Here is a 14029-nt window from a genome sequence, read left to right as displayed (position 1 = left end):
ATTAGAAAATGCACCCACCTTACAGCCATGAGCACTTATGATACGAAGATCAGCCGGAATTCTGTCTCCTCCTTTCACCTCCACTAGATCTCCAACTACAACACCTTCAGCATTTATGCTCAACTTCTCACCATTTCTGATCACAAGGGCTTGCTATAGAAAAGTCAAGGAATACACTACTTTAAATATAATTCAGAAAAGGCTTAAAGGGGCCAGAGGGTCTTTCCTCTCATGGTGGTAAGTCAACTTATTTATCACAGACAGGAATGTGGTTGAAGAAAACTAATGGGTTTAGTTTTCCTGTCATAAAAAGCTCCTTATGCCATGGTAATAAGGCCCTATGGCGGTTATGTGCGACGTAGGCTATTTAATCCAAATCAGAGCTAAATTTCTTTAAGTGCTTTATAATCAGGCCAACAGAAGTCCAATATACTAAGAAGCTGCAGACAAGTGCTTTACTGGACACCAATAACTGGTGACACTCATCCAGCGGGGAGCATAGCTAGCGTTTGTTATTGTGCGCTAAGTAACTTTGCTAATGCCAACAGAAATATGAAACTTCCACTTTTAACAGATGGAGACCCATACTGACAGGTTGGCATTAAAGAAGTAAAATCTGCTTAAAAACTAATAAAATACTCCCTAAATCCAGTCATGTATTTTGCAGTGACAGAAAGATTCTAATCTGGTTAACAATCCTGAGCTAGCTAAAGCCTGATCGACCACTGGGTGATCAGACATTACATACCTGAGGCACCATGTTTTTGAAGGATTCCATGATCTTAGAACTCTTTGCTTCTTGGTAGTAAGAGAAGCAGCCAGTTATGATAACGACAGCAGCCAACACAACACCCAGATACAACTGCAATGCACAAAGAGTCAACTGAGAGCAGATTCTGACTGAAGGGTTTATTTTTCAATTTCTAATGCTTACACTAAATTGCAAAGCTACTTGCAGTCTTTGCACAGTGTATGTGCACAAGTTAATCAAGAGCTACAGTCAATTTTATGTTCCAGGAAACAGGTGAAACTTCCGTTAATGAGATCTGATGTGAGCTGGAATTCAGCTGCTGAAGGCATGGATTGAAAACCATATATGTAGAAGCACAAGAATTAAACCAGACTGAGACTATAGTTATGAAAATACTACCATTCACTAAAAGCCTTAGGAAAAAAGTTCCTGGACTGAAGGTTTAGATGCAAGACAAACAACATGTCTAGCTCCATGCAAATAAGCTTAGTACACAAGTACTCACGTTATCATTATTTGGCTCCTCCTCCATTACAGCCTGGATGCCATAAGCCAGAAAACAAAGAACAGCTCCAATCCATAAGAGGAGGGAGAATCCTCCAAACAGCTGCCGGCAGAACTTTACCCATTCCGGAGTGGTAGGGGGAGGTGTGAGGGCATTTGGGCCATCCCGAGCCAAAATCTCGGCAGCACGAGCGGCTGTCAAACCCTAGAAGGCAGGTTGGGAAGGTAGTTTAGTTATAGCGCTGCAGTAAGGTCAGACCACCATGCTCTTCCTCAGTTTGAGGCATTGGTCAAATGTAGATTGAGCAAGCCATTCTGAGTTCATTCCTGCTCTTACGCAAGAATGAAAACAAAGGCCTGCCTCTGCTTTGCTTCCCCCTCTGCTCCTGCAAGCTAAAGGAGAGAACACTTTCCTTACAATAAAAGGGCAAAGACAATGGGAGCTTGTGTAGCCTTTTAGTGTCTCCAGGTAAGTATTTGTACTACAAATCCGCATAATAAAAAAAGCCTCACAAGTAACTTCTATTTCCAGCTCTCATATGAAAGTACAAGCTGGCCAGGTGAAAGGAATAGTACAGGAGTTCACAATGATGATGGGCCTTCTATGTCAAAGGTGTGATGGGACCACAATTGTGGTAGTTATGACCCCCCCCCCGAACAGTCCACAACAGACTGTCAGAGGCTCGGAAGTTATGGTACAAGCAAAAATCAAAATGGCCTTTTATGTGGCTATTTTGATTTTAGTCTTCCCAAAAAAGTCTCTCAAGTTTTCAAAAAGCTTGACTTGTATGAGAAGAATTAAGTTTCTCGCCCTACTGTGCTATAAAAGACCCAAAATAAAAGATGTCTTGCTGCATCAAACCTTGTAGGAAACAGCTGTCAACTAAACAATACCAACCAAGGTGTAAAACCAGCATTGTACCCTGCTCAAAGTGCTGACCAATTCATGTATGTGATATTAATCTTAGCAAGCTAGCACATTTTACATGTTTCTACAATCCTCAGAAAAAAAGTCAAGTGGGAGATAAGTGACGTAGAATTTTTTTTTTTAAAGTTTGTCTGAAGATTTTTTTTTTTTAAACCAACTAGTTACACAATCTACCTACAAGATTTTTTTTGCCTGAAAACTGGGGAAAAATTTTTTCTAGGTTGTGTGCGTCCTGTACAGTCAGTTTCTCTCTTGCTGAGGGTCCCTTTATTAGGAGAGCAGAAATACACTTGTACAAAACAATCAGGACATTAAGTTCCTCTTTAAACAAGACTATTTCAAAATGCTCTATCCCTTTAGTTATCAAGTAAAATAACTCAGTGGGAGGTTGCTTCTTGTCTGAGATTCCACCACCCTTAGTTAAAATGTTACTTTTATATCAACTGATGGTCAGTGTTACATTTGTGGCCATGTCCTGGTTTACAGCAGAGGATTACCAGACAAATACACGTGCAAGAGAACACAAGCAAGAACACTCAATGCAAAACCTAAGAATCAATTTGACCTTGGAATACTTAAGAGTCAATGAATAAATCCCAACTTTGTTAATGAACAGTCACTAAAATATTTGAGCCAGTCAATATAAAGGGAGGAAGGATACAAATATTTGTGAGCTCTAACTGAAAGAGTGGTGGTAAACAAATTTGACAGCACCCATATCTCCTTTCACAGTAGGCTTATCATATCGGTGAACCTGTTCCTTTTTAGAAGTTGACAAAAGGGACACGCAAAAAATCTACCTACCCGACTCAAGTCTGTTCCGTATTTACGATGAAGTTCATCAAGGCTGAGTTTATGATCATCCTGAAGGAAAGAGAGAAGAGATTGGAGTGGGAATGTGTAATAACAGTTCATGCATAACAGTGAGCAGAGGCTACTTACTGGCTTTCTACTCTCCATTCCCTTGCCAATAATAGCTTCGTAAGATGGAGGTTTTCATGGCAAGGAAGAGAGTTAAAGCTGAGATGGTTCCAAAGTTGTAACCTCACCATTTCATTCCTCTCACCCTGCTTACCACTATTCAGAGTGGATTTATTCTAGGTAGCATTGCTGAGTGTTGTTAAAAGATGTTTCAGAGTAGCAGCCATGTTAGTCTGTATTCGCAAAAAGAAAAAGGAGTGCTTGTGGCACCTTAGAGACTAACCAATTTATCTGAGCATAAGCTTTCGTGAGCTACAGCTCACTTCACTGAATACATCCGATGAAGTGAGCTGTAGCTCACAAAAGCTCATGCTCAAATAAATTGGTTAGTCTCTAAGGTGCCACAAGTACTCCTTTTCTTTTTACAGGTAGGACAATGTGGGGAAGACTGCACTTCCGCTGCCAGAGCTGCGCTTACTCTGGGGGGTATACATTTATATTATGGCTGCACTGAAAACTTACTAGATGCCTTTAGTTTCTGTACCAATGTCAGATTTTTAAAGGTAGGCACCTGAAGACAGTGTTTTCAAGGCAGTGCATGTTGTTGAAGAGCCACCAATTCTTCCCCTTCCTCACTTTCTTACCAATGAGACTTCCTTTTTCAGTTCATCCATATCCCTCTTTTTCTCTTTCTTCCCCTTTTTCTTCCCAGCACCATGTTCTGATGTAGCAGTAGGCTCATACTTGTCATGTCCAGTCTGAGAAAAAAAAAAAAAAAAAAAAAAGGTGTTTTGAGAAATGGCTGATGTTTAACTACTTCAGTAGTGTGTATGATTTCTATATTCCCCATGCACAGAATTTTAAATATGCTACTTTCTTATAAACAAGCTGGTAAAAAGACTAGTCTGCTCAATAATATCCCTATGCTGCATGGATTACTGCCAGGGATTGCACAAGTGCTGGCTGAAGTTACTAGACAAATAGCAAGCTGCACCCTATTCACAGATCAGTTTTGAGCTCTGAGCCTCAGTCCAACCAGAAGTGATCCACATCACAAGAAACCAGCTCCAGACTACATACAAAATTCCTTCAGATGTGTATTAACTCTTTGTTTTCTCATGTTATTCTAAGGGGGTGAGTGGGGTGATGATGGGGCAGGAAGAGAAGAGCGTCAATAGTTTAATCAATTTGAAAACAGATTTGACATTTCGTGCATCCCAAAAACTTGGCAAGAGTTCATTTCAAGATACTTCCATACTTGCTCTGACAGTCTCCCAAACAAACAGTGCAAATTATTTTTGAAGACTGGTTTTACTTTATAGAGCAGATCCCCCTATAAATATTTTGGCATATAAGCAGGATGTGTGTTATCACAAAAACAAATAATCCACCCACTTAGAGCTGTGTATGCCTCATGGAACAAACTGACTATGCTTACATAAGAGATGCCTGAAAACAGACTTATTCCCCTTAATTACATAGGGTGTTTGCACAAAATTGTGATCTTTGATGCTTAATTCAGGCTGTGGAGGGTAATAAGCAGCAGCAGACAAGCACCAAAGCAATAGAGATGGTTTTCATACAGATGTCTGTGGCAATCGAGACACACAGGAAGAGGAGAAGTACAGGACAATTAAGCAGCAGAAACATCTCTAAATCGAAAAACAAAAGGAATTTCCCTATGAGGCACTAGTAGCCCTAGGCAGTTTGTGTCCCTGCCTATTGCAGTGGGACCATGAAATGCAAATACAATCTCCCTCTGCTCCACCCATCGCAAGGTAGATTTCCATACTTGCACAAACCTCTAGTGACACAACTCTTCCTCCTTCCATTTTGCGTAACATTTAACAATTACTAACATTTTCCCTTGGCACTTTTTCCACCACAGTTAAAATGACAGGCTCTGATAAAACCTTAAGCTATAATGGCTATTATGAGAAATGGATGATAATAAAACTAATACAATAAGCTACTCACTATGTTGTGCATGCACCTCTGATCAGAAATTGGATTACTGGCAAGTCAGAGTAATGCATGCCAAGAACCTGTTAACAGGGTCTAATATTCAAGCATTAGGAATGACCTTTCACAAAACTTAGGATAAAGAGAAATATTTAATTACACCAGTGGTTTCAAACTATGGCCCACAGACCCTGGGGGTCTGCAAACTATGTCTAAAATTTCCAAAGGGATCTGCAACTCCATCTGAAATTTTTTTTTAGAAGTCTGCAAATGAAAAAAAAGGTTGAAAACCATTAAGTTACACTGTACATCTGAACGTAAAACGGACCATAAACTAAACAAGTGAAACCAAGCAGTCTATTTTCATTGCTGACACTGACAGAAAAGATTCCATAAAGAACTATATTCCCTTCTTTACTGGAGGTGAGAATTTACGTTCATACTTCTGCATGCAGCCATAGGAGAGCTGTGCAACAGTCAAAAGAACGCTGCAGGTTATTTTTAATGACTAGAGTGGAACTTGTCCTTTACCTCCTCTTTTATCTGTAAAGAATGAAGTACAGCTAAAGATTGTCTTCACCATACTAAAACCACATTTTTTAAAAAAGGTGAAAGCAGTGTTACATGCTTAGAACAGCACTGAACCTGTACGTACTGACATTCCAAGATCACAAGAATCTGCTACAAGGCAACTTGAAAGATATTTTCAGAGTACAGAAAAAGTTGCTATAATTTCAATCCACATCCTCCAGTCTAACACAAATTTGACTTTAAATTATGAATTGATACTAGGCGTTTACCCTCTGCTGTACACAATGTACATTTCATGATCTTCCTGAAGCTTAAAAGGCAAGTGTGATTTCCAAATGTACATACAGGGCAGGGTGCACAGTACTGTGTAAAATCTGTCTGCTTCACATTACTTTCCCTAATACTTTTGTAATTCTGCCTATTCAGAAAGTAGCTGGAGGTTAACTTGCTCATTTCAGCCCTGTATTCCACCCCCCACCCCAATCCAAGCCACATCCTGAGGGCACTCTGACCCAACCATGCTGCCCAGAATCCTGTTTGAATGAGTAGAATATACTGAGTGGTCCTTGCAAGGCCTACACATCAAAAAGCCAATTCAATCTAGCAGTTTAAACTGAAAGCATAATTCAGATCTCATACTGCTCTGACTCACAATTCCCAATTCTACTCATTTATTGAATGTTCGTTTTTGTTTAAGAACTGAGATTTTCCAATCTAAACATGGACACCATTCATGGACTTTAAGATCAGAAGGGACCATTATGATCATCTAGTCTGACCTCCTGCACAACGCAGGCCACAAAATCTCACCCACCCACTCCTGTAAAACCTCTAACCTATGTCTGAGCTACTGAAGTCCTCAAATCCTGGTTTAAAGACTGAGGTGCAGAGAATCCTCCAGCAAGTGACCTGTGCAGAGGAAGGCGAAAAACCCCCAGGACCTCTGCCAATCTGCCCTGGAGGAAAATTCCTTCCCGACCCCAAATATGGTGATCAGCTGAACCCTGAGCATGTGGGCAAGACTCACCAGCCAGACACCCAGGAAAGAATTCTCTGTAGTAACTCACACCCCACCCCACCCAACATCCCAACACAGGCCACTGGGCATATCTACCGCTAATAGTTGAAGATCAATTAATTGCCAGAATTAGGCTACCCCATCATCTCATCCCTTCCATAAATTTAATCAAGCTTAATCTTGAAGCCAGATATGTCTTTTGCCCCCACTGTTTCCACTGGTAGGCTGTTCCAGAACTTCACTCCTCTGATGGTTAGAAACCTTCATCTAAATTTCAAATCTAAACTTCCTGATGGCCAGTTTATATCCATTTGTTCTTGTGTCCACATTGGTACTGAGCTTAAATAATTCCTCTCCCTCTCCGGTATTTATCCCTCTGATATATTTACACAGAGCAATCATATCTCCCCATAGCCTTATTTTGGTTAGGCTAAAGAAGCCAAGCTCTTTGAGTCCCCTTTCATAAGGCAGGTTTTCCATTCCTTGGATCATCCTAGTAGCCCTTCTCTGTACCTGTTCCAGTTTGAATTCATCTTTCTTAAACATGGGAGACCAGAACTGCACACAATATTCCAGATGAGGTCTCACAAGTGCCTTGTACAATGGTACTAACAACTACTTATCTCTACTGGAAATACCTCGCCTGATGCATCCCAAGACCACATTAGCTTTTTTCATGGCCATATAACATTGGCAGCTAATAGTCATCCTGTGATCAACCAATACTCCAAGGTCCTTCTCCTCTGTTACTTCCAGCGATGTGTCCCCAGTTTAACAAAAATTCTTGTTATTAATCCCTAAATCCCATTCTGCTCTCACCCTGAACCTAAAGCTACAGCAGCTAGGCACAGTTTCTGCAAGTGGTCTTATACGCAGTTATATTTGAGTGTGATAATCTGGTTAGGGATTGAAAATGGACTTACCCCTAGCCAGGGTGGGGAGGGGAGGCCTAAATCAGCAGTTTCTACATAAATTAAGACTGCACTGAAGTTGGCCTAATTTTCAGATGTACTTGAGCACCTACAAAATTCAGTGAGAATTGCAAGTACTTAGGTTTTCATTTTTCACAAGTTCCAAGCCCTTATGGTTGCAAAGCACCCACACTTCAGGTGTTTCACTTAGCCCAGGGGTAGCCAATAGGCAGACAGCGGGCCAAATGCATACTGCCAGTTGCTTTTGACTAGACCGTGAAATCTTATTTACTTTTTGTTACTGCGGTGTGAAAAATGTTTTTCTGGAGTCTGGACCTTGACTATACCTTGATCAAGAAATTTGGACCTTGACAAAAAGGAATTGACTACCCCTGATTTCGCCAAATGACAGTGATCCACAAGGAAACTATCCCTGCAAGAGGTTGGGAAATGTCCCTGTTTTCCACTGGTCCAGTCAGAGCTTCTTAGCCAGAGCTTTATAGGCTTTACACAGCCCAGATCTGTGACTATGTTGGGTCCCAAATAAAGGAGAGCAGGAAGCCTAACAGAGCAGGTTATGGTAGACACTGTTAACAACAAAAGCAATGATTCTTGGCAGGGGAGAAAGGCAGCAGAAGAGACATTCAGATGTACCATTCTATAAGGTCTCAATCTATGCTGATTGAAGTGATGCATGATGAGAGCCAGAGTTTAAAAAAAAAAAAAAAAAAGGATTGGAGACCTCTTGATATTTACATTTTGAACAGTATGGCACAAGGCAGAATGAGTTACTGTCCTGCTGCCTCAAAGACAGTTTCCAGTAATTATATTCTCCAGTCATGGGCAAGGACCACTTTCCCAGTGATAGACAGCAAAACTGCCCCTCATCAAATTTAGGAAATGCTATAGCTAGCCTTTCCCCTTCTGCCCCCTCAAAAAAAGCCAAGTTTGAATGTTCAGCTTCCGGCTTCTGATTTTACAGTACAACATGGTTACTCTGAATCAGCGGTACTGTACCCCTGGGAGTACTCAAATGTCTTCCAGGGGGTACATCAACTCACCTACATATTTGTCTAGTTTTACAAACAAACAGGCTACATAAAAAGCACTAGCGAAGTCGGTACAAACTACAATTTCATACGATGACTTGTTTATACTGTTCTCTATACTATACATGGAAATGTAAGTACAAAATTTATATTCCAATTGATTTATAATTATATAGTAAAAATGAGAAAATAAGCACATTTTTCATAATAGTGTGATGTGACATTTTTATGTCTGATTTTGTAAGCAAGTAGTTTAAGTGAGGTGAAACTTGGTGGTACTCAAGACAAATCAGGCTCCTGAAAGGAGTAGAGTAGTCTGGAAAGATTGAGAGCCACTGCTATGAATGACTAGCATACTGCCACAGAAGTTTTACGGAATGGCTAGGGAGACCTCATTACACCCCAGTTAGACACAGTGAGCAGACTTGCTGTTTTCAGTCCTATACTCAACTTCTCCCTCCCCCTTTATGGAAAGAAGTATGTGGAAGCCACACTTAAAAAACTAGCTATGTTCAAAAGCTGGGCCATTCATGGAATAAAAAGACAGCAAATGCTAGATAACCCTTTCTGTTCCATGGAACTATTTTCATCAGAACCATAAGCAGAGCTGGCTTCTGAAACCCAGAAAACTCATGACTGAGCAGTCCTTCCTGATTTGTGGGGCTGTCCTAATGTGAAGCATGATTTGTTCTTGCTGTAGGACAGCACAAATAGGCTCCAATATTCAAGACAATATAGAGCACACTACTTGCCATGTAGAGTCAAACAAACAGATACAGCAAAAGGGAGATCATCATGTTGGCCAACTTTTGAAAAAGTGCGAAGTGATTTTAGGTGCCCAACTCAACACTTTACAAGGGGCCTGATTTTCTGGAAGTACAGAGCACCTTCTGAAAGTCAGCGCCTTTTTAAGGGGTCAGTTTGGGCACCCACAAATCAGTAACTGCTTTTGAAAGATCCCTTTTCTCAGCTGGTCTGTTCCCCCCAAATTTTGCTAGTTTCTGGCAAGAAAAGAAGCCTAGCCAGGGCTGAGCAGGCTTCAATTTTGAGTCTCACCTCCAGAGGTCAAACTGTATGCTTCAGTGAGTGTATCCTACAACCAGTTTAAAAAAAGGAAGCGGAGGGGAAAAGTAACAGAGTAAGCTGCTGCTCCTCCTTAGGCAATTTTCAGGCAAGATGGTATAAAAAGCAGTTCGGGATAATACAGAGAATGAGACAGTCTCTTGGCTACCTCTGTTCCTCACAATCCTGTGTGTCTTGAGGGGACAAGAGCTGAGCTCCTGACAGCTGTACTATTTGGCTGAAAACCCAGCAAAGCAGCCAGTCATCAGATTCCTCCTCCCTCACTACCGTGTAAGTAGAGTGGCTGTTTCCATCAGCTTCTTTTCATACCCCCTACCTTCCCCATATATAGCAGTTATAAGGAGCACAGTTCTCCCTTCCCATGAACTGACACTTGGTTAAAAGAAAAAGGAAAAACAAAACAAAACAAAACCCCTTTTCCTGTTTGGATAAACCAAGCAAAGATGGGTGAACAATATTTGTGGTTAAACCACACAGTCTTTCCTCACTCAGTTCCATTTCACATCCCTTTCTTTAACAGGCTCTGATTTGACACATTAATAGAACAGTGTTGCAAAGTCACAAGATAGTACACACATTCTGACTAAGAACACGAACACATACACACAAACTAACTACTCTGTCACAGATTTTCCATTAGTACCCCTCCTTGCTCCTTTGTTTTTGACCTAGTATTGAAACTTAAAACAGTCTTAATATGCATAATCTGTGTCACTGGACATTTTTAAGTGCTTATATAGAATACAAGACATTAAAATATCCAACACAACCCCCACCACTCAGAACACCTTAATCCACCCCCACCCTGGCCTTTGGGCTATAACTGCAGTGAACAGTTTCTACAGGATGTTCTGACAATGTGTTTGAGTCAGGAGCTTTACAAAACCAATTTACATAATACAGTAGATTAACTGTACCTAGTTACAGTGGCCACGAAGTTTGTAGTGCCAATTACCCTTTTGGACAACTGTAAATAATTAAACAACCTAACAGACTGAGATACATTATACTCTCCAATGTTTTTTCTGGGCTACTAAATAACAGAAGGACTTTGCTGATTTTTTTCTTTTTTAAAAAGTGTCTGCACAGTCTTGTGTTCTCATGGCTCTCCTACCATTCATGCATTTACGTCAACATTGTGATTGCTAAATGGCACTGATCAATCCAATGTTAGGTCAGTCAATATTTGTACAGCACTTTGGAAACAGACCACTGTAACTGCTAAATATTATTACTAAATAAGCAGAGTCATTTTAGAACCTTTCAGGAAATGTTTTAAGAACCTTAATAGAAAAAAAGTTTCCCTCCACATAGTTACCTGTACACCATCTAAAATATTCAGATTAAAAACAGACACTGCTTTTTATTTTTAAAACTGAGTCTAAATGATCAATTAGGGAGGGTTTTTTCCTTTATGCTAGCTTTAAGACACAAAGTTCTTCTCTGTCTGTTCCAAAAGTCTTGGCTTTTGCTTTCTTGGCTTCACTCAACCTTACTATTTTTATTATTATTTATTATTAAGGGATTTTTATTATTATGAATAATCAGCCATAAGAAGCTCTTTTCATTGCCAGTTACAACCTGGCAATCTGAAAGGAATCAAAAATGCCGATCCAGCCCCTTACCCAAGAGGGGAAAACTACACAAAGCATTGTGTTATATTATACCATGCCAGCAGTTAACAGGTTTGGTGTGATGCAATGAGTTTCTCAATCCTGAACACCTTTCTTCCCTCCCCTTTTTATCACTGGCTCTGGTTACTATTGCTAAACAAGCAGTACCTATTACCATGCAAACTTTCCCCTCCGGGCCTTGTACTTTAAGGAGTGTAAAGTACTTTTATAATAGCCAGAAGATATTTAAATGACCATACTTTCAAGTTTAGCTCCAGAAGGGCATCTGATAAGGTTACCATACAACTAAGATTTCTTTTCCATGTTGACCTGGGGACTGCTAGTATAACCTTCAACCTGGAACATGCATTCACCCACACCATCCACAGGCAAAGGCCCTTTGTAACAACCTGAAAAACTTGGCCAATTTGTTAGCCACAAACCCAATGGAGGGGAAAAGAGGGAAAAAAAAGTAAAGTTATCAGAAATGTTACACAGAACCTGGTCAGATGAGGCACTCTCCATTTTAACAGACTGATCTGCTCACCAGGTTTCTACAATAGCTTAAACATTAGATTAAGGTCTTTACTCTCCCCCGCACCCCACCCCCATTTTTTTCCTATGCAGCTTTTACTCATGTTAGAGCAAATTTCATTCTTCTAAGTGTTACGATTTAAACTAAGATCAGTTTCAAAAACCGAAACCTCCCCCTGTATGCCTAAAGCGATCGGATGCCTTTCAAGGAAACAAACTGTAGAGCTAGTTGTACCGCTCCTTTAAAAACCAGCTCTCCGTCACACACACCACCCCCTAGTGGCTTATTCATCGCGTAAAGTTAGAGCCCGGCATCAACGCGGCCGGACCCCTGGCGTGACCGCCCCTCCAACGCCGGACGGCGGTTGTTCATTGCCTGCCTAGGGTCCCGCAGACCCCCGGGAACCAGCCGCAGCCTCCCCGGCACCCAGGGCCGAGCCCACCGGCCCCTTCCGACGTCGCGCCCCGGCGCCTAGCTCCGGGCCCCGCGGGCGGGCGCCTGGCTGAAGAGCGGCGGCCCCGGCGTGTGGCGCCCGTTTGCGCAGCCGGCTGCGCGCGGGCGGGGGCGCCTCCCTCCTTCCCGGCCGCCGCCGCCGGGCCTCGGCAAAGCCACGAGGCGCCCCCGGGCCACGCCCGCCTGGAGCCGGGCCGGGCCCGCGCGCCCCAGGGCCCGCCCCGCCGGGCTTCCCGCACACTCACCCCCTTGCCCATGGTGGCGGTGCCGGGGCGCGCGGTCTCACTCGGGGCTGCCACGTGTCCTGCGCCGCGGCCGGGACTCCTGCTGCTGCTGCTGCGACGGCGACACCGGCAACTCCGCGGCTCCCCCGCCCGCCCGAGCGACTCCCGGCCCGCTGCTGCTGCCGCCCCCGCCGAGCTGCGACTGCGGGCGCCGCTTCCCGCCGCCTAAAGAAGGGAGCGAGGCCCCGCCCCCCACCCGCCTCGCCGGCTTCGCTCGTGAGAGCGGGCGCGCGCCAGCGGCCTGGTGTGTGAGCGCCGGCCCCAGCTCCGCCCTGCGCGCCCCCGGGCAGAACCCCCCCCCGCCCCGCGCGCGCGGCGGGGGGGAGGGCTCCAGCTGGGGCGGGAAACCCAGCCGGCATCGGCAGAGGCGTCGCCACAGCATCCGTCGTCCGCCTGCCCCCGCCGTCCCGGACCTGGAGGCTGTTCGCGCTCGGCTCCGGGCTTGGGGAGCGGGCACTACCAGGTGCTTCAGAGAGGAAGAGGCAAAAACTACATAAAGTTTAGAGCCGCGTCCATCTGCAACCGTGGTCCGCGGATAGCCACAGGTTTTCAGGGTCCACACCTAACAGACAGACACTTACGTAAACGTGTCTCAGGGAACACTTCCTGGTAGGACTTCTTCCTAATACTGTACTGAGGGGAGTGTGAGTGTATGTGAGGAAGAAGTGACACAGACACCCAGTGCTCCTTTCCAGTGAGTATAGTGTTCGGAAGAAGGGTCAGATATCACACACCCATCCACCCCCACACTTTCAAAGTAGATGCACAGCAGATACCACAGTAACAAGAAGCTTTCATGCAAGAAAGAAGTTTGAGAAGGTCAGTTTATACCAACAGCCTTACACACGTTGTGCCATCATTTATACTTGTGCAAAGTGAGTGTAAAACACTCTTAATGAACGGCATAAGTGAATAATTTGTGATGTGGTAGAATTTTTACAAAATCAGCAGGTGCAATGGATTGGAGAATCAAGCCTTGCATGCATGGCCGCCATGGATGTGCATGGACATACACCGAACGCATGCATGCAGTAGACATACATCCACATTCCATGCATGTCAAGACCTCCTCACTCTAACACACAAAATCTTGTTGCTATATCTATGTTGTATCTTTTCAAGCTTTTGGGGGGCTTGACCTACTAAGTTATCTTTAAGCTGACTATGGACTCTAGGTTTTTTTGTTTGTTTTTTTTAAGAATTATTCTCCTGAGAGAGTGACAGACCATATGCCAGTCCTATAATCAAATAATTTCCAGGAGCAGTAACCATTTGTAAATACAGGTTTCAGAGTAACAGCCGTGTTAGTCTGTATTCGCAAAAAGGAAAGGAGTACTTGTGGCACCTTAGAGACTAACCAATTTATTTGAGCATAAGCTTTCGCGAGCTACAGCTCACTTCATCGGATGCATCCAATGAAGTGAGCTGTAGCTCACGAAAGCTTATGCTCAAATAAATTGGTTAGTCTCTAAGGTGCCACAAGTAC

At 43.1% G+C, this 14029-nt stretch overlaps 1 protein-coding gene across 1 annotated transcript in view; it reads right to left on the bottom strand.

Moving 5' to 3' along the window:
* The window catches only part of ATP1A1 (ATPase Na+/K+ transporting subunit alpha 1), a 31322-nt gene extending 18635 nt beyond the window's left edge, over positions 1 to 12687 (bottom strand). Inside the window, exons 1-6 of the mRNA XM_074974473.1 lie at positions 12505 to 12687; positions 3749 to 3862; positions 2988 to 3047; positions 1257 to 1460; positions 749 to 862; positions 19 to 153 (exon numbers count right to left, since the gene is read on the bottom strand). Of these exons, the coding sequence (XP_074830574.1) occupies positions 19 to 153; positions 749 to 862; positions 1257 to 1460; positions 2988 to 3047; positions 3749 to 3862; positions 12505 to 12516 (639 nt within the window). The 5' untranslated portion in view covers positions 12517 to 12687. The remainder of the gene's footprint in view (positions 1 to 18; positions 154 to 748; positions 863 to 1256; positions 1461 to 2987; positions 3048 to 3748; positions 3863 to 12504) is intronic.
* Positions 12688 to 14029: the final 1342 nt, after the last annotated feature.

Source organism: Natator depressus, chromosome 1, assembly GCF_965152275.1.
Source record: "Natator depressus isolate rNatDep1 chromosome 1, rNatDep2.hap1, whole genome shotgun sequence".
Taxonomy (NCBI): Eukaryota; Metazoa; Chordata; order Testudines; family Cheloniidae; genus Natator; species Natator depressus.
Note: the sequence above shows the minus strand (reverse complement) of the source record. Positions and strands in the feature narration are given on the sequence as shown.